A 27103-nucleotide genomic window follows, 5' to 3' on the forward strand; every position below is an offset into this window, starting at 1 on the left:
TCCTAGTAGTGATAGTGGGTTCCAGTTTCATATCTGACATAACTGCTTTTGTTTAAAGGATCCCCAATCTAAAGGAGATGTCTACCTTCTCCCTCCCACCAAGACTATGGTTTTCTGGAGGCTGGAGAGGTTTTCAGGCCAAAAGACCCCTCTCTTTGTTATTGACTGAGATCTATTCCAGAATTTTCTGTCACAGGATGTGTACAGGTGTATGGTCTTTTGTCATTACACAAACTAAAAACTATTTCCCCATGCTAATTTTCCCCTACTGTTACTCACACCTTCTTGTCAACTATTTGAAATGGGCCATCCTGATTATTACTACGAAAGTTTTTTTTTCTCCTGCTGATAATAGCCCACCTTAATTGATTAGTCTCATTAGAGTTGGTATGGCAACCCCCACTTTTTCATGTTCTCTGTGTGTGTGTGTATATATATATATATATATATACACACACACACACACACAGAGAACATGAAAAAGTGGGGGTTAAGGTGGGCTATTATCAGCAGGAGAAAAAAAACTTTATATATATAAATATATATAAATATATATATATATCTTTCTACTGTATTTTCCACTGCATGCATCTGATCAAGTGGGTTTTAGCCCACGAAAGCTTAAGCCCAAATAAATGTGTTAGGTGCCACAAATACTCCTCGTTCTTTTTGCTGATATAAACTAACACAGCTACCACTCTGAAACCGGTCTTTTTAAAGACTTCCATCAAGGCATGGTTTTGTGTATCCCCAAAGGTTACCCACCAAGGTTCAGGTCGTCATATTGGATCAAGACTGCTACCCGATACAAGGCAGCTTTGGAGTTTGCAAACCATGCCATCATGTTTGTTTCATTTTAGTTTCATTAAAAACCAAAAGAGGGAAGGCGGGGGCGGGGGGAGAGAAATGTACAAATTGTTTAAGGTCAGAATTTTATTTAACCTTTACCGCAAGCATTCTTTTGTTAACACCAGAAATGGCTAATCATACCAATGTTCTATATCAGGGCCTGTTGAATCAGGAAAAGATATTCTCTTTTTATCCAGGAACTATCTAATTCTCACAGACTTCCCCCAACATACTGTATAGGATTGGAGGGTCAATATTATTATCAACCCCATTTTACAGATAAGGAACTGACTATAGCACAGTTGAGTTTTTCTCAAGGTCACAGAGTGATTCAGTGTCAGAGCTAGAATTAGAACACTGGAGCTCCTGGCCCCCAAGCCTCTGCTCAGGTCACTAGACTAGACAACGCTTCTTTTCTAAAGGATAATCTGCTGTTCATGCTGTCCCCATTCTTGACTTCAACATCCAGACACTTCTCCCCAGGACTCTTTGACATCATCTGCTGCTTCTCATTTGATTTTAAGTTTCTTCCATTATAAACTGACCATATTAAATACTCACAACAAATAGCAATAGTTTCATCACACTAATTTATTTGTTCATTCTACCACATGGAGTCAGACATAATTTTATAGCATTTATAGCAGCAGTTTATCCTAAAAAGCTTTTAGCTGGGAAGCTCAATAGGCAACTCTAAAATAAAGATCTTTTTCTAAAAGACAGTCAAATAGCGATTTAGAATATGGAAACAGAGCTAATGAGAATGCTACTGTTTATTTTTTTGCTTTTGTTTTTTAGTTAAACAAGAATTACTTATGAAAGGGAAAAGAGGACTACCTTTGGACAGAGCATATTAAATAGGCCAGGAATAGATATATCTGGGAGAACAGACAGACATGACTAAGTCAGACAGACGTCCTTCTATTTTGTGCAATATTGTAATGACCTTCAACTTCCCTTGTAAGAACTTCTTAGTTGTGTACAATTAAAGTGTCACATATAAGCTCTGCACAGCTGTTATCCTGCCTTACATTTTTGGGAGCTGCCCTACTGTCTTCTGATCTGTGCCCAGCGCTTGTTCCAGGCGTGGTGGTCATGTCATTCAAAACACCAATGATCTCTATCTAGAACAAACTCAGAAAGCTGCAATTTTACATTTTAATTCTTCATAGATGTCTGATCATTACTGGAAAAGGAGGTTTCCTCTGAAAAGGTCTCAGATGGTTTGAAGTTCTCATATGTGTTTTTTTTAGAACGGAATTTTAAAAGATAGTAAGACTTTGAATGCAGGTAAATCGGTATATCCGGCAGTGAGACAAAGGAAAACAGCTCAGTAACCTTTTTCTTGAAGATTGGTGATCTGAAAGTATATAGAATACAGATCTGAAGTCCCTGTGGGTTAAATGAAAGCTCAGAGTTAATCAGAGTAATGAAATGAAATTAAAGCTTAGAGTAAAATTGACTGTCTTTTTTATGTGACTTGAAGAATAATTGCAATGATGATAATACCTATTTCTTACAGAGCACTTTTCATCGGTAGATCTTAAAGCACTTCACAATCTTCAGTGTATTTATCCTCTCAACATCCCTTTAAGGTAGGGAAATGCTATTACCCTTATTTAGGGTGAGATGTCCCGATTTTATAGGAACAGTCCTGATATTCAGGGCTTTTTCTTATATTGGCGCCTATTACCCCCCACCCCCGTCCTGATTTTTCACACTTTCTATCTGGTCACCCTACCCTTACTTTACAGATGGGGAAGAGAGACTAAGTGATTTGTCCATAGTCAAATAAGAAGTCTGTGGTAGAGGAGAGAATTGAACCTGGATCTCCCAAGTCCTAGACTAGTCCCCTAACCACTATAATTATTAACCATAACATTAATGCCTTGAAATACATTACAAGAATTGCAAGGTATTACAAGAATGCTGTATGTATTTGTCAGTATTGCCCTCTACTGGATGGAATGTGAGGCCTGCTTAAGTATATGTTATACAAGACCCTATACTATAGGTAAAAGAGAGTCTTCTAGCAATACTACAATATGGGATGGCACCAAATAGGACAGTCTGCATCAGTCATTAGTTAAAACTGGAGGTAGACAGGACTTGAAAATTTTAAGCCATTGCAAAAACATATCACATCTTCGGGATGCATCCCTCTGGGTTATGTCAACTCATTCACTTTACTTTCAATCATTTTTACTTAGGTGCAGTCTACATTTAAAAAATTTGCTGGTATAGCAGTATTGGAAACCCCTCCTAGTATAGACACAGCTTATACCAGCAAAAAAGGACTTTTGCTTATACTTATACAGCTTATACTACTGTACTCCCCTGAGCAAAATAAGCTATATTGGCAAAAGCACTTTTATGTTGGCATAATAGAGGTTTTTTGCTGGTGTAGAAATGTTGTAAAAACCCCACATTTCTTGCTAACATTGCTATACCAGCAAAAATGTCTAGTGTAGACCTGGCCTTAGATTGTAAGATCTTCAGTGCAAGGAAGGATAATCTCACTGTTATGTGTTTGTACAATGTCTATCACAATGGGACCCTGATTCAGGATTGGCTTCCCTAGTCTCTACTGTAATACAAATGATAAAATAATAAAATAATAATAATATAATATCTATTTGCCATACAGTCAATAGTTGCTTTCAGGGAAACTACTCTCACAGAGAGCAGAACCATTGAAACAGATGGGCTAGACCAGGGGTGGCCAACCTGAGCCTGAGAGGGAGCCAGAATTTACCAATGTACATTGCCAAAGAGCCACCGTAATATGTCAGTAGTCCCTTCCCCCCACAGTTCCTAGCGCCTCCCACCCACTGGCAGCCCTGCCAATCAGCACCTCCCCCTCCCTCCCTGTACCTCCCAATCAGCTGTTTCCTGGAATGCAAGAGGCTCTGGGGGGGAGGGGAAGGAGTGAGGGCATGGCAGGCTCAGGGGAGTGGAGGCAGGGCCTATGGCAGAGCCAGGGGTTGAGCAGTGAGCACCCCCCAGCACATTACATAAGAACATAAGAACGGCCGTACCAGGTCAGACCAAAGGTCCATCTAGCCCAGTATCTGTCTACCGACAGTGGCCATGCTAGGTGCCCCAGAGGGAGTGAACCTAACAGGCAATGATCAAGTGATCTCTCTCCTGCCATCCATCTCCATCCTCTGACAAACAGAGGCTAGGGCCACCATTCTTACCCATCCTGGGTATTAGCCATTAATGGACTTAATCTTCATGAATGTATCCAGTTCTCTTTTAAATGCTGTTATAGTCCTAGCCTTCACAACCTCCTCAGGTAAGGAGTTCCACAAGTTGACTGTGCGCTGCATGAAGAAGAACTTCCTTTTATTTGTTTTAAACTTGCTGCCTATTAATTTCATTTGGTGACCCCTAGTTCTTGTATTATGGGAATAAGTAAATAACTTTTCCTTATCCACTTTCTCCACATCACTCATGATTTTATATACCTCTATGATATCCCCTCTTAGTCTCCTCTTTTCCAAGCTGAAGAGTCCTAGCCTCTTTAATCTTTCCTCAGATGGGACCCTCTCCAAACCCCTAATCATTTTAGTTGCCCTTTTCTGAACCTTTTCTAGTGCCAGTATATCTTTTTTGAGGTGAGGAGACCACATCTGTACACAGTATTCGAGATGTGGGTATACCATGGATTTATATAAGGGCAATAATATATTCTCAGTCATATTCTCTATCCCCTTTTTAATGATTCCTAACATCCTGTTTGCTTTTTTGACCGCCTCTGCACACTGCATGGATATCTTCAGAGAACTGTCCATGATGACTCCAAGATCTTTTTCCTGACTCGTGGTAGCTAAATTAGCCCCCATCATATTGTAAAAGTTGGCACCTGTAGCTCCATCCCTGGAGTCGGTGCCTATACAAGGAGCCACATATTAACTTCTGAAGAGCCGCATGTGGCTCCAGAGCCACAGGTTGGCCACTCTTGGGCTAGACAGTTGACTGCATGGTTTAAAAATGAACTCAACTCCAGTGGAGAGGGATGTGATGTTTTATTTTTAATTATTCTGAAACAAATAATTTTTTCATGCTTAGAATCTAAACATCTGAGGGAAATTTTAATTAATAGTTTCTGCACTGTTGTGTGCTTTTCAAGAGCCAGATGGCAGGGGGGAGGGATGGCGGAACTTCCAAGCTCTGGCCACAAAGTAAGACTAGCCCATGGGAGTCATCAGAAAGAGAAATAGCTCATGCTAGATAGTGCAGATGGTCAAGTTGTGATCATGTCCCTTGAGCTAGACTCCCTCTCACTGGGGCTTAAATACATACTGGCTGTCATAAGCTCCTTCTTGACTGAGGGAAAAAATGTGGTGGCTTCTCCTAAACGCCATCTCACTTGTGGCACCAAAAATGAGATTTAATTCATAGTAAATTGTGCATATCTGTGACAACTTCCTCTCCTTTCTTCCATGAAGAATGAAATAGTTAATAAGGACTTTTGTACTCTGGGAAATTTACTGGAATAAGTGTGTCCACATGAGGAATTATACCAATATAAATATAGTGATTTTAATTCACACACCATACATACCTTATGCTTAAAGGTGAGAGTCTGTCATGGAAGTCACGGATTCTGTGATTTTCTGGGACCTACGTGACTTCCGTACCAGAAGCAGCTGGTGTGGCTGGCCCCAAGAGCCACCGAAGCAACAGCGGTCCCGGGGGCCGCCCTGGAGGCTGTCAGAGCAGTGGTCCCCAGGGGCCTCAGAGCAGCGGATGGCCAGGGGCAGTCAGCCCCCACTGCCAGAGCATGGGCCAGCCACTGGCCCCCATGACCCTCAGAGCATCAGTACCCCAGGAGCAGCTAAGATTTAATCAGGGATATTTATAGTAAAAGTCATAGACAAGCCAGGGGCCATGAATTTTTGTTTATTGCCCATGACCTGTCCATGACTTTTACTAAAAATACCCATGACTAAATCTTAGCCTTACTTATACTGGTATAACTTCCTATGAAGACAAACCCCAACCCTTGGCTGACATTTCCACAGCTAATGAAGTTTTTCCTAATATTCACTCTCTCAATCCCTTTTTGTATGGTCTGGTACAGAGAGAAGCCACTACATATGGACAAGTCTTTTCAGTGATGACCTTACACGTCCTATGGAATAAAATAGCACATTAGCTAGTAATACCAGAAGAGTTTTATGAATAATATTTGTCAACTCTCAGCCATTTTTAAACAAAGATTCTGAATTTCTGTATGAAGCAACATGGTATTCCAACAGTTTACTAAGATACTGGATTATGGAGGGAAAGGAGATGCATTTTTTTCAATGTCTTATTCATCAGTATTGAAACAGCTACATACTGTACCTGGGTGGCATTGAAAATGCAGAACAAAATGCTGAAGACAAAATTTGTTTCCTCTTGATTTATTAGCATCATATAGCCCAGGACCCAGGTGATTCCAAGCACTACAGCTACAGATAAAGTGCCAAATATCTTCGTTGTGAATGATTTCTTTTTATTGCTAGAAGAGGGGGGAAAAGTAACATTCCCAAGTGTTAAAAAATGTACGGATAAAGCAACGCATTGTCTTGGTTTATTCAACCATTTTATTTAGTATCCTGCATTTAAGGATTATTCAGTAGCAATCTAGGCTGTGTCCAGAACAGAGAGAATTCAACTGAGCAGATCAAAAGGGATATCTCCCTACACTGCTCTGAAGCACTAATAAGAATAGCAGCAGAACAATTACTGCTGGAGGTACTTTACCTTACTAGATACAGAGAGAGAAAAAGCTGCCAATGCAGCAGAAAGCAGGAAGGAATAATGAAATAACATAAAATAAAAAATAAACTGTTATTGTTGAAAACTATTAGAAATGGGACTAAATTAGAAGAATTCTTATTTTGATTCAAATTTCCACAAAGTTCTACCTATTATAGAGATACCCCCCCCATGATGTTTGGATTCAGCTCTGAGGATATTTCATTATCAGGGTGTTTTGGGTTCTGATTCATCTCTAAAAATTATAGGGGGGGGATTAAAACAATGGTGTAAACATTTGTTGAAGGCAACACTTTTCCAGGTTAAATAAAAGTAACAGTTCTCTTTCAAACTGACATAAATGCATATTCTCCTTTAGTAACTGTGAATCTGACTTTCCAATATAACATCATTTGACATGAGAATAACAGTGACATCCAAATTCAGCATTATATATTACAGTCAACATTCTGAAATCTGGCTATGTAAAATCAGACATTTTTAGACTTCCAAATAAGTGGCCTGATTTTTGACTTCTGGGGTGATAAGCACCCATAATTCTCAATGGGCTGTGACAGTGGCTTTGATTCTTTTCCCACTTATACTGATGTAAATCAGGAATTAATCCATTGAGATCAGTGAAATAACACTCATATAAAACTAGTTTAAAGGATGATCCAAAGCCCACTGAAGTCAATGAAATGGCTCCCTTTGGATCAGGCCCAGTGCACTTTGAAGAGAATTGGGCCCAAAACATGTTAAAGTGCCTAACTTTTGCAACACAAGTTTAGGGTGACCAGACAGCAAGTGTGAAAAATTGGGACAGGGGTGAGGGATAATAGGAGCCTATATAAGAAAAAGACCCAAAAATTGGAACTGTCTCTATAAAATTGGGACATCTGGTCACCCTACCCAAGTTTGAACATTTCAGCCTCATGAACATCGAAGGAAAAGGGCTGCAAAGGAGGAAAGTCATGCTCAAAATCATCAGTGAACATTTTTTTTAAAAAGGAAAGAACAATTATGAAAGACAGCAGGTAACACTTGAGACCAAGAATCAGATTTTCCAAGGGCAAAGTCTACTGCTGCCAAAAGAGAGACAGGGCCAAAGTCTTCTCTCAGCTTGTACCAGTGTAACACAGAGCAGAATTTGGCCCACTATGTTAAGTCAATGAGATTGTGAGGGCTATTGCACTCTGTGATATTCTAGTTTCTTTGAAAATATATATTTTTAAATGAAAGAGCCTTCTGTCAAACGTTTGAGTCCATGTCATATGAGAGAAAACATATATTAATATTCTAAATGCTCTGAGTTCTCTTCCACCCCCTCACCTTGTCAGATTTGTGTCCTCCTTCCACATAACTAAGACAGTGATCTTGACAAAGATGATAATGTTAAACAGAAGGATGACTGCCACTACCAAAAGGAATGCCCCTATCATGGGCTTTTTTATGCTCACTTCCCCTTTGTCATCCCGGACTGCAAGCCAGCAACTTAAACATAAAGAGAGACCATTTCAGCAGATTTGGCAGACATATTCAGAATGCATAACCATAACATAATACACCACCTTTCGCCCTGAAAGATCCCAGAGGACTTTATAGACATCACTCACCCACTAGTGAAATGGGGCACTGTAGACATTCAGCACTAATAAAACTATTTTTTTTCTCTCCAGGAGAAGTGAAGAATATGTTAGCAAACTGAAACTGCACAGGAGAATTTGGGGGAGATAGAATGTAATTATACAAACTGGAATCTGACCAGGACATGGGAGTTTATTATTAATTATTATTATTATGTCTGTATTAGAATAAAGCCTCAAAACCCTCAATCAAGGATCAGAGAGCCCCGTTGTACTTGGGATTGTACATACATGTTGTATAAAGACAGCCCCTGCCCCAGAAAGTTTACAATCTATGTTCATGGCAAGATGAAAGGGGCAGCAGCTGAAACAGATAAGTGAGACCAAGGAAGGGAGGATGAGGTTACAGTGTAACAGTTGTGTTTTTGTTTAACAATCTCAGATAAGAATATTAATACTCCCTAAATCCTGAGAAAAGCACCATGGGATATTTAATGGTCCAGGTGGAAAGGGTTTTGTTTTTACATCTCACTTGAAAGAATCTACCTGATTACATATTTACGGTCCACTAGAGCCAACTCCAGACCGTGCCCAGCCCAGTATATTTTAATAAGACAGCCTGTTATGGTGTGGCTGCAGTCATAGAGAAAGCAGGTACCAAATAATATAGGGTAATTGTGGATATTAGTGATGTAGGCCAACATTTTAAAATGTACATGCCTAAATTTAAGCACTTAAATCCCTATTTAGGCACCTAAATAAGTGGTCTGAATTTCAAAGGGCCTGAGAGCATGCACCAGTTGCCACTGAAGTCAATGAGTTGTGCATGAGCATTCAAGGCAAATTTTGGCCAGTGCCTTAATCAGCATTTGTGAACAAAGGACCAAAGCATGAAGTCCTTACTTAGGCAAAACTCCAGCTGAGTTTAACAGAAGTTTTGCTTAGGTAAGGACTAAGAGGTTCAGGACTGGATTCATTAATTAGTTAAAGTTACTACCATAGTAAATCCAGGGTAGCATTAATGCTACTGCGCATTAAAGATACAATAAAACAAGTGGTGTAATCATTCATTTACTTACAACTCTTCCTGTCGGTAGTTTAATTGCTTGCCCTTTCTATAGGTAGCTCCAAGTGTTATAGCAACCACTACAGCAGGCACTCCTAATAGACATGGAGAGAGAGAGATCAGTAGTGTATTTGTTTAATTACCCAGGTCTAGATCACCCCCTTCTGCAGAAATACCCAAATAAGGGGGAAACTTACCTGCTAAAACCCTCAAGGCTTGTTAAGGCCCATTTTCTATCTGTCCTGCACTCAGTTAAGGGGCAATAGTGGCCTTGAGGAAAAGGCAGGATTTGGGATTGAGTAGGGAAGTTATCTATGGGAAGCTCAGGGCCAAACCTTACTGAGTTTACCTGTGGAGCATCAGTTCCTGAGCATGCCTTCTAGAGGCTCCCCACATCCTGGCAGCAAAGCAAACTCCTCTGCTGCGCTGCAGCTGGCTCTCTTACAGCAACTGTGCAATCTTAGCCCCTTTTCACAGTCTAGAACTATTTAGTAGATGCCACGAGAAAACTGTATCCCACATCAGCTGCATACTCAGTGAGGCAAAGACAACTAAGATATTCATGCACACTATTAAAATACTGTACTGAATGAAGCTGAGTCCCAGAGACTCCTGTCTTATTCAGTGGGTACCCGCTGCCTCCCTCAGTTCTCCCAGTAGTTCCCCTTAATCTTGCAGCATTGCTGCTTATTGCTATGCTCTGAAGATGTGCTAAATGTTTATTAAGAAGTAGTACATAATAAATAATACAAGCCAATTTTTGCTTTTGGATGGATGAATGGCTCCTATTGAAATCAAGGGGAATCTCACATACTCTTCCAAGGGCAGAATTTGCCTCCAAGTATGGAATGATTTATCAGAAACAATTTTGTTTCAGGTGATAAAATATTCTTGAAGCCCTTAACTATTGCCAAAATTCTTGTTGCATGCAGCAGATGGGAGTTGCTGTGACAATGAACATGCCATGTTTATCCTATAATTCTACTGATCTCCATATTAATGCAGTGACAGCAGACTGAGCTAGTAAACTGCAGGTGAATCAGTAAAAGGACATAAAACTGTAGGCTACCTGTTAAACCACATTGCTGACCAAAAAAACTGACTGTATTTCATTTTCTGTCTATTGGGTTAATATGTTTAAAGCTTACACTGAATGCACTACTTACATTTTGAAAAGCCCTCTGCATATGAGACTCTAATTCTTACCCCATCCAATTATTGACATGAATAAAGTGAAGTGTCCAGGAATGGGCCTCAGGGTTTTAAGCAGCAATAAGTACAAATGTGCAGAATTGACCGCTGTCCACATAAATGTTGCCAACAAGAAATAGTGCAGCAAGACAGCCACAGCCGTACACCTGGCATTTTCAGGAGGATCTACCCGGTCTGAGTCCAGTAAGGTGTTGGTGGTGGAAACAGCAACATTATTCTTGGCATTTGGGTTGTCAATTCCAGAGATGAAGATGATGTTGAAAATCAGCATTGATGTGCAGAGATTCACCAACATCCAGGTAACTGAGAATTTTCGTGTTTTCCTATTGGTTGGTAAGCACCATACATATTTGAGAAAAAAGTAGCAAAGCAAGAAAAGAAATTATGATACATTTCCCCCTTTCCTGCATCTCTTAACATGTTAGAAGTCAGCTGGGGGCGTGCAACCTTTTTTTAATACAAACCTTGGATTGACTGAGATTTACAAAGCCAAAAAAAGACAATGAACATTTGGCAAAGCGTTCTACATGACTTTTATTTTCACACCTATCAAATTCACCTTGACTTCAGTGAGAACTGTGGGCACTCAACACCTTGCAGGACTGGGCCCTTACTACAATATTTGGGACACATTTCCTTACTTTTCTGCTGCTTTCCAAGCTGGTTAGTTTCAGTGTAAGAGGGAGAAAACAGTGTAACAGAAATATTTCTAAACACTTTTAGAGGTCCAAGGAGCTGGGCACATCAACATATTTTATAAATGCATGTGAAAAACTCTCTCCTTCCTGGCATGGGTATAACTCCATTAACTTTGGTGGAATTACACCTGAACTACACTAGTGTAAGCAAGATCAGAACAACTCCTAGAAACAGACTTTGTCATTAAGCTAAGATAGCTGCCATTATGCGAGTTGGAGTTGCTATTGCCTGAGAAAAGATCACATGATATTAACTAATACATTGATGTCTCAGGGGAGTTTTATAGAAGCCGTTGCACATTTAGAGCAAAATACATCATTCCATCATGTATCAAAACACACTGGGTCAAAACCTGAGGTCTTTACTTAGTCTTTAATCAGGCAAAAATTCTAGGGAAGCCAATGAGAGTTTTGCATTGAGTAAGGACTTCAGAATTTGGCCTGTATGGACTGGAGTGTTAAGACTAAAGTTTTGAAAATATCCTGCATGCAATAATACCTTAAAACCAGCAGCTTCTAGCATTGTCTCTCAGTCTTTTTAATCCCGTAGAACCATCTTTCCTAATATAAATTTCTATCCTGCATCAGTCTCTGTATCTATCATACGATTGTCTATACAATGAAATGTCATTTGTTACTTTTGATTGTCTTCAAAATAATTAAGTAAAATTAGTCAAAGCTACATAGAATCCAAATGGACTCCTACTGACAGAGCCTGCTTCTGTGGATCCCTTTGAAGGATTGGGACCTTAGGGTAAATTTTTGTTAGTCAAAGTGGGTTGGTAGTACTCAGTATCTCATAGGAAGGGCTCAGTACCTCACAGATTGGGCTGTGAGATACTCTTCAGAACTCTGTGGTGCCACTTCTCTTTGAATCTAAAGTATTTTCAGATATAAGTTGTCATAATGACTTTTTGTAATTAATTTTACTGCATTGTTATCCTCATATTTTAAAAAAGGAAACCACAGCAGAGAAAGGTTACGTGATTTGCTGAAGATCACACAGCAAGAGAGTGACACAGAGAGGACAACCCAAGTCTCATGACTTCCAGTCCGTTGCTCTAACCGCTAGACAATACTGGTCCTTAGTCAGGGGCGGCTCTAGGCATTTTGCCACCCCAAGCATGGCAGGCAGGTTGCCTTTGTCGGCTTGCCTGCGGAGGATCCGCTGGTCCTGCAGCTTCAGCGGACCTCCCTCCTGCGGGAGGTCCACCGAAGCCACGGGACCAGCGGACCCTCTGCAGGCAAGCTGCCGAAGGCAACCTGCCTGCCGCCCTCACGGCGACCGGCAAAGCGCCCCCAGTGGCTTGCAGCCCCAGGCATGCGCTTGGCGTGCTGGGGCCTGGAGCCGCACCGTCCTTAGTCTTACAACATATTTAACATATTGTTGATACTGTGCAATAGTAAGGTATTAAGAGTATCCATCTATATTATAAAGTGACTTCACTCACTTTTTTCAGGCCATATTCAGAGTGGCATAATGTTAAATAAGCATAACAATATTTTTGCAGATAATGACTATTTTATGTCTTTTCTCTTACCTGGTGAGAATTTGAAACAGAATGGTAATAACCAGACCAACAATGGAGACTCCAGTACCAATGTTTGAGAGAATCTCTAGAGGTTTGGCGTATTTGTAATTGATCCTGAAGCTCTAGAAAATATTTTTTATTGATTATAAATAAGTTATTCAGCTAGTTGGGTGTGCATATTGTGGGGGAAATAATTTTCTCTCTAAAATGTATGTGGATGATTGCACATGGGAATAATAGTGGTTTTTTAATGTTATGGCTACTACTAGCCACTGCCAACATTTGCAGGTCACACAAAATTAATCAAAACTGGAGAAGTTTTTCAGGAACTTCAGAGGGACCTAACAATGCTAAGTGAATGTATAACACAATGGCAGATGAAATTCATTGTTAAGAAATGTAATATACCTTGAATTACTTATTTGAATAATTTGAATTACTAATATACAATTCTGGATTCTAAATTAATTGTGACCTGTAGGGGGGGAAATCTGGGCAATATTATGGACAGCAAATCAAAACCTGTCCTCTGTATGGTTACAGTAAAAGCAGCAAACAAAATGTTAGCATATATAATATCTGCTTCAGACAGGCCTGCCGACAGCAGTTCCGGACCCCAGGGCAGAACAGTCAATGGGTCCCCACGCATACACAAGCTGCGCCCGTGTGGACACGGTCTGCCTGACATTTGGGTAGTGCTATGCCTGTGCTGACTGGTGCCCAGCAAGCTGCTGGCTGCACTGCTGGGCGTGCTCTTCTGGTACAGCCAGGGCTTCCACATGCCCACCTGGTAGGGTTGCCAACAATCTAATCGCGCAACCCAAACACCTTTGCCCGTCCCTGTCCTGCCCCTTCCCTGAGACCACACCCCATCCCACCCCTTCTGTGAGGCCCTGCCCCCTGCTCACTCCATCCCCCATCCTTCCATCGCTCGCTGTCCCCCATCCTCACTCACTTTCACCAAGCTGGGGCAGAGGGTTGGAGTGCAGGAGAGGGTGCGGGATGCAGGCTCTGGGAGGGAGTTTGGGTGTGGGAGGAGGTGTGGGGTGTGAGATCTGTGAGGGAGTTTGGGTGAGGGAGAGGGGACGGGCTCTGGGAGGGAGACTGGGTGCAGGAGGGAGTGCAGGGTGTGGGCTCTGGGAGGGAGTTTGGGTGAGGGAGAGGGGACAGGCTCTGGAAAGGAGTTTGGGTGTGGGGTTGGGCTTTGAGAGGGAGTTTGGGTGCGGGGGGGTGCATGGTGTGGGCTCAAGGCTGGGGCAATGGGTTGGGGTGAAGGAGAGGGTCAGGGGGTCAGTGCTTACTTTGGGGGGCTCCCAAAAGGTACCAGCTCTCCCCTCTGGCAGTGGCTCATAGGCGGGGGGTCAAGAGGGTCTCCGCACACCGCTGCCTGCAGGCACCACCCCTCCAGCAATGGGAGCCATGGAGCTGGTACTCGGAGCAGGAGCATTGCACAGAGACCTCCTCTCCAGGGGCTGCAGAGACATGCTGGCTGCTTCCGGGAGCAGCCACGGCATGGAGCAAGGGTGGGCAGGAAGCCTGCTTAGCCCCGCTGTGCTGCCGGGGGCCCCTGGGTCCTTTTAAATCACCCAGGCCTCTGGGCAATTGCCCCTGTACCCCCCTGGGTACAGACAACATTGAAAATATTATAATGCCATTATATAATTTAAAGTTACACCCTTAAGGGCAAAACGGTTTTAATTTCTGGTCATCTTATCTCAGAAAGGATATAGTACATAAAGGCAATTGAGTGATGGGTGATGAAAATTATTAGAGGCATGGAAAGACTTGCCTATGAAGAAAGATTAAAAAGATTAGGGGTAAAATCCTGGCCCTGTTGAAAGCTGATCGCAAAACTCCCATTATTGACTTCCATGAGGCCAGGATTTCACCCTGGAACTCTTTTGTTTAGAGAAGATATGACAGAGATATACAGAATAATGAATGACACAGAGAAGCCATTAATTCCTAATTACTCTCTGGTTATTAAAACAAAGGGACATTCAATGAAACTAAGAGGCAACAAATTTAAAATGAATAAAATATTTTTCCCACAAAAAAAAATATCAATCTATTGAACTCATTAATACTAGATATAACCGAAGCTAAGAGCTTAGTAGACTTCCCCCAAAGGGTTAGACGTTTATATGGGTAATGAGAAAATTCAGTTCTATAAAGTTGGATTTTTATTTTATTTTTTAGAAGGGATATAAACCTTCATGCCTCAGGACATAATCCAGCCTCTAACTAAAAGTGTAAAAACAGCAAAGAGTCCTGTGGCACCTTATAGACTAACAGACATATTAGCGCAGAGGTCGGCAACCTTTCAGAAGTGGTGTGCCGAGTCTTCATTTATTCACTCTAATTTAAGGTTTTGCGTGCCAGTAATACATTTAACATTTTAGATGGTCTCTTTCTATAAGTCTATAATATATAACTAAACTATTGTTGTATGTAAAGTAAATAAGGTTTCTAAAATGTTTAAGAAGCTTAATTTAAAATTAAATTAAAATGCAGAGTCCCCCAGACCAGTGGCCAGGACCCGGGCAGTGTGAGTGACACTGACAATCAGCTCGTGTGCCGCCTTTGGCACATGTGCCATAGGTTGCCTACCCCTGTATTACAGCATGAACTTTTGTGGGTGAATACCCACATCGGATGCATCCGACGAAGTGGGTATTCACCTACGAAAGCTCATGCTCCAATACGTCTGTTAGTCTATAAGGTGCCACAGGACTCTTTGCTGCTTTTACAGATCCGGACTAACACGGCTACCCCTCTGATACTTAACTAAAAGTGGTTAGGAAGAAATTTCCCTTATGGCAGGTTATTCTTTAATTGTCAACTAAAAATTTTCATGCACCTCCCTTTCATCTGGTATTGGCCACTGTCAGGAACAAGATACCAGACTAGGTGAAACACTAGTCTGATATGTCAATCCCTATGCTCTCTCAAGCATCACTTCTCCCATGATACCTATAAGAAATTGGTCAACTAGCAATGTCTATATAAAGGGGAAATTGGGGACAGCTGATCTTTTAAAAATCTTGATTGTATGGTTTTCTTTCTCCCTGCCCCACTCTTCTGTTGCTCCTCTTAGATTATTAGTTCTTTGGGGTCAGGGACTGCATCATCCTGTATGTTTGGAACAGGCCTTATACTTAGGTTCTGCTATTATAAAGCCACCAACAACAGAGAAGAAAAGACAAATGATTTGCTGTTAAAAAACAATGTCCTACCATTAATACTGCAAAACTAGTAGCGTGATTACACCTGCATCTCAATTCTGATTTGTTTCCTTCTTTTGTGCAGCCTTTTGTGTCCCAGTCATTTGCATTGTAATCCCAAAAGACACATGCATAATCGTGCAGCAGAATTTCCGATTTATTGAACTGTGGATCGGGAATACAAGAAGAAAAACTGGTAACAAATACTTTGCAAAGATACACCAATGAAACTGTGTTTGGCAAAGACTGTTCTTTCTGAAGGGAGAGCTGACACATATACTGAGACACTTGCAGAGTTTCCAGTCAATTTCGTGGGAGATCTTATGTTGAAGACAATTGGCCTCATGAACTGACAATACACCTCAACTTTCTATTTGAGGGGTAAGAGGATAGTTCAGTCTCCATTTACATAGGGTGACCAGATGAGAGGAAGGAAATATCGGGACACATGGGGGAGGGAGGGTCCCGCCGGCTGAGAAAAAAAAAAAACGAGTGCTGCCAGCAGAGAAAAACAAGAACAAAAAAAACCCAGTGCTGCCGGCAGAGCAAAATATCAGGACAAATTGCGTCGCGACCAAACATTGGTCAGGACGTGGGACAAACACCTAAATATCAGGATTTTAATCGGGACTTCTGGTCACCCTACATTTACATCATTGTTGAGACTGCCAACAAGCTGCCAATTTGCTGAAATTGTTTTGGTAATTATGATAGAAACACATGTCCAGTGGGAATTGGACAGAGGCCAGCTTGTTTCACATATGCCAAACAGCAATCATCAGATAATAGTAACACTCAAATGCTGCCAAAGTGAATTGAGTTTGCACTATAACCAAGAGGTAGAAACTTCTGCATTCCACTGGCAATCCTACTCCTCTCCTTCAAATATGACTGTTTAATACTTTTATTTAATAAAGCATGCAATTTTACATTTTCATAACATCTGTAGAAATTTGCAATTAAAACAGCCCTTTGCATTATTTGTATATGATAGATGGACTTCAAATATATACAGAGGACTTTGAAATGCTCACATGGAAGAAAGTATCATGCAGCTGTATTGTAAAAAACAACCGGAAACTAAAGATAGGGTTTAATTCACTGTAATCAGTATGAGTGATACTTATTTTCCAATCCACCCAGTTTTATGATCATTCATAGTGAATCTTGATCCATCACATTAATGGGTTTGTTCCTCCAAATCCTAGCCACATGATAAGAAAGCCTTGTAGGAAGAGGCCAAATGTTACCTTCCAGAAAAGAATGCATATGATGTTGGCAGACGAGGTGCCAGCTCACGCCAACATCCCGGGCCTTACTGAATGCTTAAAATGCATAGCTGGATGCCAGGCCAATTCACTTGTGTTTAAGTGTAAATCAAAGTGATTGTTAAATCTATAAGACTGCATTTGGTGTTTAAACTTCATGAAAACTAATGGGATGCTGCATGCATTTTTTCATTGTTTTGTATTCTATTATAATGTAATACCAAACATTTACATTGAAGAAGCCTTGTGTAATGCAAATAAAGAACTTTAACTGGAAAGCACTAATTCCTGTGTATTTGTAGGCAAGTGGTCATTGTGTATGATGATCAGAGATCAAAGATTCCTCTCTCTCAGCCAGTCAAAGAAAGAGCCCATGTGGGTAGGGACCATGTCAGCTTGTTTTCTGTGAGAAGAAGACATAAGTATGGACAGAAAGAAGAATTCTTCATCTCTGGACTATTTGGATTCTAACAGGGCAGAATAACTGAATGAGAAGACAGAGATCCCCAGAGTTACTCTGGATAGCCCTGAGATACTTTTGGGAAACTGGCAGATTACTACATCTCTGCTAGTATTTGGAAGTATAGACCAGGGGTCTCAAACTCAAATGACCACGAGGGCCACATGAGGACTAGTACATTGGCCTGAGGGCCGCATTACTGACACTTCCCCACCGCTGCCCTTGGCCCCACCCCACTCCACCCCTTCCATGAGGCCCTGCCCCTGCCCCACCTCTTCTCACCCCTTCCCTGCTCCCATTCCAACCCCTTCACCGAAATCCACACCCCAACTCCCCCCTCCCTGCCCCCAGGGGGGGCAGGAGGGGTGAGGGGTGTGCCAGGGGGTCAGGGTGCAGAGTACAGCAGGGGGTTGGGGTGCAGCCAGGGCCGGCTCCAGACCCCAGCGCGCCAAGCGCGTGCTTGGGGCGGCATTTTGCCGGGAGGGCAGCAGGCGGCTCTGGTGGAACTCCCGCAGGCATGCCTGCGGATGCTCCACTGGAGCCGTGGGACCAGCGGACCCTCCGCAGGCACGTCTGCAGGAGGTCCACCGGAGCCGCGGGACCGGCGACCGCCAGCGCGCCCCCCGCGGCGCGCCGCCCTGCTTGGGGGGGGCGAAATTCCTAGAGCTGCCCCTGGGTGCAGCAGGGGGCTCAGGGCAATGGGTTGAGGTGCAGGAGGGGTGTGGCAGGGGGTAAGGGTGCCAGGTGCGGCAAGGGGTTCATGGCAGGGGGTTCGACTGCAGAAGGGGGTCGGGGGGCAGGGCCTGGCCTGGCATGCACCGAGGGCATGCCTGCCTGCCTCCCCACCCTGCCCCCACACTGCTCTGCTCGGGGAAGCAGCTGGAACGTGGGGGAGCAGGGGCCCAGGGGTGTGTGTTGCTGTTGCTTCAGGCACCACCCCCAGCATCTCCCATTGGCCGGGAATGGGGAACCACGGCCAATGGGAGCTGCTGGGGGTGGTGCCTGAAGCAACATCAACACACACCCCTGTGCTTCTCTTCCCCCACGTTCTTTCCACTTCCTGGAGCAGCACAGGGGCAGGGCAGGCAGGCAGGCAGGGAGCCTGCCCTGCCCCCGGTGCACGCCGGGCCACAGCCGCTCTAGGTAAATGCTAGGGGAAGGTCGGGGGGAGCTCGTGGGCCGCAGAAAATAACTTCGTGCCGCGTGTTTGAGACCCCTGGTATAGACTGTGACTCACCTGTACATATATTTTACCTGCTTTAATGTCTCAATAACTCTTATTTGTTTTTCCTAGCTAATAAGACTTTAGTTAGTTTACTATAGAACTGGCTACCCGTCTTGTCTTTGGTATGAGATCTAAGATGCAAATCAACCTGGGTGAGAGATTGGTCTCTGGGGACTGAGTGGAACCTGGTGTTTTGTGATTTTCGGTGTAAGTGACCATTTATCACATAGTTCACCTTGCCTGGGTGACAAGATAGACTGGAGTGTCTATAGGGACTTTTTGTGACTCCACTAGAAGACTAGTGTAGTACTTTGGGAGTTCACATTTGGTACTGGGTTGGTGAAGTCTAATTACAGAACACACCACCAATTTGGGGTGTCTGCCCTGAGGTAGGCACTCATTGTCCTGAGCCACTCCAGACAGTGTGCCAATGCAATCTAAAAATTCAGAAATCATGATCAAATAGGAAATTCACACAGACTACTGCATGCAAAAGGTAATAAACATATGGAACAAGTTTGGGGAGAAGACAATTGAGGCAAAACATGCAGGTATTTCAAGAGGCACCTGGAGTTATCTCTGAAGAAGGCAGAGTTTAAGGGATATGGTAAAAAAAAGCAAGTAGAATTCAGGTAACGCCCAAAAGTGAATAGGCATGTTGGGCTGCATTTGGTATGTTATCCTTTTCCTGTTCCCAGAATTTATTATATTCTTATTATATTTCCTGTAGGGAAATGACTTTTTTTGTCCCTCTCAAATTTCTGATTTAGGCTCTGGTCTATACCTAAGAAGTTTTACCAGCCGAACTATGTCAGTTAGGGATGTGATTTTTTTGCTAACATAGTGATGCCAGTAAAAGCTGAGTGTAGATGCAGTTATGCTAGTATACAGAGCTTATCAATGTGCCCCATATCAACTACCTGAGAAACATATCTAAGAGGACCTAGACCTCTCTCTATCTGTTGAATAAGTCACAAAAACCATTAAACAACTGAACTCTGGCAAGGCATCCGAAAAGGATGGAATCCCAACAGAACTGTACAAAGCAGCAGACCCAAAGGCTATCGAAATGCTCCAGAACATCTTAAGCATTATCTAGAAGGAAGAAGAAATGCCACAAGACTTCAAGGATACTACCATTGTATCACTGTTCAAAAACAAAGGCAGCAAAGCTGACTGTGGAAACTACAAAGGCATTACTCTCTTCTGTACATCAAGGCAAATAGTTGCTCACATTCTACTGAAGAGACTCTTTGCAAATATATCTCAGGAGAATTTGTCATAAGTGCAGTGTGGCTTTAGACCAGGTCATAGCTCTATGGACTTATTTTTGTTGTAAGGCAGGCCCAGGAAAAATGTTCAGAGCAGAACATGGACCTGTATGCAGTCTTCATCGACTTGACCAAAGCTTTTGATATGGTCAACAGAGAGGGTCTATGAGTTTTTCTGCATAAACTGGGCTGCCCAAGAAGGACCAGTTCCATGATCACATGACAGGGAAAGTGCTCTCCAACGATGACTCTTCTGACACATTCAAAATCTCGAATGGAGTAAAGCAAGGCTGCGTTCACCTTGTACTTTACTTGCATCCTCCACCATGCCACAAGGGGCTTGGTTCAGGGGATATACATCCGCTACCGACTCAATGGCTCCCTCTTTGATCTTCGAAGATTAAACACTAAGACCAAGACATCGGAGAGACTTCTCATTGAAGCACTCTTTGCAGATAACTGCCCTGATGGGCCACAGACATAATGACCTTCAGGTAATCGCTGACAGATTTTCTGAAGCATCCCAGCTCTTTGGCCTCACCATTAGTCTCGATAAGACAGAGGTTTTGTTCCAACGCACCTCATTCCAATGCCCCAGTGCCAGCCATCTCCATCCAAGGCACAAAGTTGAAAAATGTGGATCAGTTCAAGTATCTGGGCAGTACCATCTTCAGTGATGGTTCCCTTGACAAGGAAATTATCTTTAGAATAGTAAAGCTAGCCAAGCCCTTGGCCAACTTCGAACAAGAGTCCTCAATCAACACAACATCCATCTCTACCAAACCGAAGCTCTATAGTGTAGTGGTCCTAACATCTCTCCTGTACAGTTCTGAGACATGGACTCTCTATAGACGGCATATTAAACAGCTCGAGCAATTTCACATGCGCTTCCTCCACTCAATAATGAGCATTTGCTGGCATGACAGAGTGACCATCATTAAGGTCCTTGGGAGAGCAAACATAACCAGCAACAAGGAAAAGTTGTTGAGAGTGCAACTTAGGTGGACTGGACATCTCATCAGACTGGAAGACCACCCTCTCCCAAAACAGATCTTGTATGAGGAGCTGAGGCCAGGCAAAAGAAAGAAGGGTCATCTGTACAAGTGCTTCAAAGACAGCCTGAAGAGCAGTCTCCAGTGGGCTGGCATTAGCCCCAAAGAACTTGAGCAAATGACTCAGAACAGGACTCACTGGCGGTCTCTGACAAGATCAGCATGCAACAATTTCAAGCGGGATTGACACAATCATCTCCAGGCTGCAGGTGAAAGATGCCATAGAGCTGCATCATCAAACATCATGGGTACAGCCTTCCCATACCCTCAGTGCGGCTGATTCTCTGCATCAGGGTTCGGACTTCAGAGTCATATGCGTAGCCAGAGATGAGATTTGTAATATCATCATCATTGTTACCGATGGACTACCAACACAACCAGTGTAAGGCATTTTATACAAGTATAGTTTATTTCACTTTTCCTAATTGGAAAAGGCTATGCCAGTATAAGCACTTTGATACCAATATACATTACTCAGCTTTGCCGTTTTAACTATACCAGCATAGTTAAAGCAGCTGAACTTTTAAGTGTAGACAAGTCGTCTTCTGTCTGGGCGGCCTCCCTCCCACGCCAATAACTGAACAATGATAGAATTATGTTGTCCTTTTGAAGACAAAAAAAGAATAAAGGTAAACAAAGCCCTAGAGCCTTTTAAAAACTGTAAAACCTTCTATGAATACAGCTACAACATTGAGGGGATAGAGACCATCATTTACTATGTTTGCATAGTGCCTACCACAAGGGGGCCCAATTTGGTTGTGGCCAGTAGGTGCTATGGCAATTTAAATGGTAATTAATTGATGCTGCAACAGCAACATTTTCTATGTAACATTCTCTAGAACACCCTTTCTCTCAATTCTACTTATAAGAGGACTCACCTTTGGGTTGAAGACTATTTTAACATCATTGACTGTTGCATTAACAACACGGCCAGAGATAATTTGTTTAGTATGATTAAAATGAGTCTTGTAACTTTCTGATTGGAAAAATTTGTCATTTTGATACAAGACAAAGCCAACACTTTCATTTCCAGATAGACCTACATTGGGCAAAGAGAAAAGGAGAAAAGAGATGTAGGTCATAGATACTAATGGAACAGATTATTATAGGAGGAGCTGATAGCAACTCCTATATTTAGCTTGACTAACACTTCCATTGTAAAAGATCCTTTGAGACGCTCTTAAACCTCCATTATACACAGCATGCCTTAATATTTGTCAGGGAAACCCTTTGAGCTAAGGAAGTAACTTTTCCTCTGTCCCAGGAGATTCTAGTCAGCTTCTGCTGAGACATTAATTGTTAAAAAAAATCACTGTTTCCTTTCTCAAAGTTGCATGCCCTAGAGCAATTTTGGCAGTCTGCAAGAAATAACTACATGCATGAACATTCCCAATTGCCAGGTTCACAACGATGACAAAGACACAGCAATAGAATCAGACACAGTGCTGGGAATACGTGAAAGCTGCCAGAGCAGCTACAAGGATGGGGCAGAAGAGATCCTGGCCTCTTTCCCTCAGACCAAGCACATGGCCTCAGTGGGTCATGCACTACATGGGACAGGAACTGGGACAGATGGCTCTGCCCCCACCATGCACCTTCTCTGCACAGCATCTGGCCCCAGCAGCTTATTCCCATCTTCTGGAGATACCTCATGGAGCAGGTGCTCACCCAAGAGCTAAGAAAGGCTGAGCTCCATCCCTCTGCTCCCAATACAGCACATTCACCCAGTGGTCCATCCTGCCCCTCTGGGATAACAGCCTTCTCTTTCTGCCAGCTAATATAGTTAAACCTGTACCTCAAGAACTCCTGTTGCAGTCTATGCTGCAGTGCAGAAGGCTCAGGGTGGGGGTTTTTACAGTTGCACATAGCAGAATTTTGTATTTACCTTTTCAATTTAAGAAAACCTAGGTAATTACATACAAAAGACTACTTCAAAAAGGCTTTTTATAATGTATTAACTTAAACAACAAATTAAAGTCATAATATTGACAAAAATAGAGAAAAATATTGCAAACAAAGAGGAAAATGCTAATATATCAGTCTGCAGACTGCATCTCCTTTAGGATGCGGAAGGTGGAGCAGAACTGTCTCTCTTCGGGTGAATGAGACTGTGAAAATAATAATAAGAGCTACAAAGTAATTAGATCACACTGGTTTAGAGCCTTCCAGTTTATTTAATTATTCGTACAGCACCTTTTACTACTATCAAATCAACGAATAAGCAAATAAGCAGATATGACATTACAGAAGTTAAGAGACAGATAGACATCAGTGAAAATAACTTCTAAGAATGGAATTATTTTTAAAAAACTGTATGCTTGTAATGAAGATGAGGAAAGACAGTAGCTATCTTAACCAGTTCTCCAGAGTTTATTGTTTTCTTCCACCACAAACAGAGCAGAAGTTGTATTTTTTTAAGCCTAGATGATTTTATTCAGATAAAGGAAAACAACATGGAAAGAGAGAACAAATATAAAGTCTGCATGTGAAGGAGAATGCAGTAGCTCAATCTGTAACATTCTGCAACTGAAATTATATTAAGAACGGTTAAAAGAATGTTATTATTTAAGTTACAAAGTCAAGCACTTGAAAATTAGGAAATGACAGATCTATGTTTGATAAAGACAACTTTAATATTGTCCTTTTGTGCATCCTTCCTGTACACTGAATGAGGCAGGAATCCTGTGGAAAAAAATGATTTGTAATCATGAAATTAAAGTCCATCCCATAATAAATATGCATAGAATTAAAAATTAAGGTTACACAGGAAATTGTCTATCTGGCATTTCCTAACTTTTGAGTGCTTGACTTTGAAACAAAACACCATGCTTTTATGTGCGACTGTGACAATCCCCCTATCATGCATCATTTGAAACTTGACTGTCTTGTACCACAGCACAGACTTCTACACTACTGGAGCTACCCGGCTAAAACAGCCTTCTATTGCTATTACCTACATAATCCCCAAGTCAGGGAATGGGCTGTCCTAGGCTCTTTCCATACCACAGTTACAGCTGCTCCAGCACTGCCCAGGTGTTCCCACGTACTGCGTGTGTGTGCTAATGCTGATGCTTTGGTAGCAGCAGAGGCCTAGCACTTTACAATGTTTACATCATCATTATTTTGGAAAGTTGTCATAATTTCCCTGAGGAACATAAGGGAAGTGTCAGTTTTCAAACATGTGTACCTCACCAAAACCTGAACAGATTTTCACAGGAATAAGAAAAGAGATTTCTCTCTAGCTCAGTGTTTCTCAAATTGGGGTCGCCGCTTGTGTAGGGAAAGCCCCTGGTGGGCTGGGCCAGTTTGTTTACCTGCCCCATCCACAGGTCCGGCCGATCACGGCTCCCACTGGCCGCGGTTCGCTGCTCCAGGCCAATGGGAGGTGCTGAAAGCAGTGTGGGCCGAGGGACTTAGTGGCTGCCGCTTCCCGCAGCCCCCATTGGCCTGCAGCGGCAAAGCGCGGCCAGTGGGAGCCATGATCGGCCGGACCTGCGGATGGGGCAGGTAAACAAACCGGCCCGGCCCGCCAGGGGCTTTCCCCATACAAGCAGCGACCCCAGTTTGAGAAACACTACCCTAGCTCCAGGCATTTCCCATTGCCATATTTCAGAAGCCTGCTGCAAACAATTGAGGTGTTAGAACTTGTTTTTTTAAAAAAAGGTCTTAAGGAATTTTATAAAGGAAAATGTTAGGCAACTTAAATATAGGGGTCACTCCCAGTTTAATGAAACATGAAGTGGCCACTGTCCCTGCAGGAGACAAGCAGAATACTCAATATTTAAAGATGCAGTACACCAAAAACAAAACCGCCTCTTTGATTTCCATTTATAAACTAAATTTAACAAGTTTTCTTATAATTTAATAAAGAATCAGACTAGTGATAAACTGAAGTTAGAGATTCCCTCATGTCAGAAATTAATTACTTATCTGTAGCAGAAAATAATTACCGGTACTTATCTGTATCTACCAATCACCTACTGCATATTTGCAAAACTTCTCAAATAGTTCTTGAACCATTCTGGATGTTTTAAAGGTAATTATTTTTATTTATTTATTTGGGAGGGGGTGGTATATAAATACCCTGAAGGGGATGAAGACTGTTGTATTAATCATACTGCATTAAACATCAATTGCACAATTTGGCCTAATATGCCAAATATATTATATATAAAGAGTTGTTCAGAAAATGGTATTTTTTCTACTTAGCCAATTGCGTGTTCCTCTTTTTCTGGTGCCCAAGTTGAGATTCTGGGGTCTGATTTGCAGTAGTGCTGAGGACTCACAGCTGCAAATTATAGTCAATCAGCACTGTACTTTGAACACACGAAGTGCTGCATTATACCATTTACTCTGAAAAATCAGGTCCTGTGCACCAAAAATTGGGCACCAAAAATGAGTGGAAATTTTGACTGTAATCTCTCTGTGCCTCAATTCTCCATCTATAAAATGGGGAAAGAATAGCCCTTTACCTCACAGGCATATTGTGAAAGTAAATTAGTATTTCTCAAGCAGGCAGATTCCACAGTGACTAGTATCATAAAAAAGCCCATGAGGAAATTACTGCTCAGAGAAGGGTTTGCATAATAGTGTGTAGTAAATAGGGCATCAGGCCACACACTGAATAATGAGGAAAAAAACAAAATATTGAATAGCTGCTCATTCAGTGAGTACGATCCACCCTATCTACTGAATGAGGCAGGGGTTCTGTGAAAAAAATAGTATGATATACTACAATCATAGACTGTATCATAATGCATACACACAAGAAGACCAAATTAAGGTTGCATAGGTGACCTCTGAATGCTCAACTTTGCAACATTAATGCTCATTTAACCAGGGCCAGCTCTAGGTTTTTTGTCGCCCCAAGAAAAAAAAAATTTTGGCTGCCCCCCGTCCCAGCCCTGCGCTCCCCCCTGCACCCTCCTGCTGCCCCAGCCCTGGGCTCTCCCCCCACCCCACCCATACCCCCTGCCGCCCCAGCGCTGGGCTTCCCCCTTTCACCCGCACCAGTGCCCTCCCGCAACCCTGCTGCCGCCCCAGCCCTGGGCTCCTCCCTTCCCCCCCACCAATGCTCCCCACACACACCTCCTGCCGCCCCAGCCTTGGGCTCTCCCCGACCCCCCACCTGCACCCTCCTTTCGCCGCAGCCCTGGATCACTGGTAACTCGCTCCCAGGGTGGGTCATTCAGCAGGAATTTTGGATGTGTACAAAACACAGACAGGATTGGTTCCCATATGGTTACAGAGCTGCAGTAAAGTGGAACAGTTTTCAGCTTGTGTGATTGGAGGATATCTGGATGCATATTATAAGACTGTCCTCCGTAAATGAGGAAAAGTTGAGGTGCCTTTATTATTCTTTTGTTCCACTCTTTCTTTCTATGGGGAATTTGCCAATGCAATATCACTGTCTTCCTTTTAAACAAAACAAACAAACAAAAAGGCAATAGCTGTTGAAAATAGCAATTCCAGTCCTAATAACCACTGGGAAGCATTTCTTGCTCAATTTTTATCCTACTTTTTCTACAGCAAGTTACAGTGGATCAGTATATTTGATTTGGGATAAATGAAGTAACAGCTGCCCAAACTGAGCTTGAGCACTCCTGAATTTTGAGGTGTTCAAATCTTGAAGGCACTGGGTGTGTGTGTGTGGGGGGGGTGCTATGGGCTCTGCGGGAGAGCACAGCAGCATGTATGCAGCAGCGTGTCTGGAGCTGCACAGAGCCAGACACGCTGGTCTGAGTGGCACAGTAAGGGGGCTGGGGGGTTGGAGAAGGGGTAGGGAGTTCTGGGGGCAGTCAAGGGACAGGGAGCAGGGGGTTGGATGGGGCGGAGGTTCGGGGGCAGTCAGGGGCAGGGAGAAGCGGGTTAGATGGGGCGGAGGTTCGGGGGCAGTCAGGGGCAGGGAG

At 42.7% G+C, this 27103-nt stretch overlaps 1 protein-coding gene across 2 annotated transcripts in view; it reads right to left on the reverse strand.

The window, feature by feature from the left end:
* Positions 1 to 1422: 1422 nt before the first annotated feature.
* Positions 1423 to 27103, reverse strand: part of ADGRG7 (adhesion G protein-coupled receptor G7) — a 39837-nt gene continuing 14156 nt past the window's right edge. The window contains exons 8-15 of one of the 2 annotated variants that reach the window (XM_039496865.1): positions 22073 to 22233; positions 15931 to 16083; positions 12704 to 12816; positions 10459 to 10787; positions 9266 to 9347; positions 7933 to 8094; positions 6205 to 6361; positions 1423 to 2241 (exon numbers count right to left, since the gene is read on the reverse strand). In XM_039496865.1, the coding sequence (XP_039352799.1) occupies positions 2008 to 2241; positions 6205 to 6361; positions 7933 to 8094; positions 9266 to 9347; positions 10459 to 10787; positions 12704 to 12816; positions 15931 to 16083; positions 22073 to 22233 (1391 nt within the window). In that variant the 3' untranslated portion in view covers positions 1423 to 2007. The remainder of the gene's footprint in view (positions 2242 to 6204; positions 6362 to 7932; positions 8095 to 9265; positions 9348 to 10458; positions 10788 to 12703; positions 12817 to 15930; positions 16084 to 22072; positions 22234 to 27103) is intronic. The other variant, XM_039496871.1, reaches the window with a different exon arrangement.

This window comes from Mauremys reevesii, linkage group 1 (assembly GCF_016161935.1).
Source record: "Mauremys reevesii isolate NIE-2019 linkage group 1, ASM1616193v1, whole genome shotgun sequence".
In the NCBI taxonomy this organism is placed as follows: domain Eukaryota; kingdom Metazoa; phylum Chordata; order Testudines; family Geoemydidae; genus Mauremys; species Mauremys reevesii.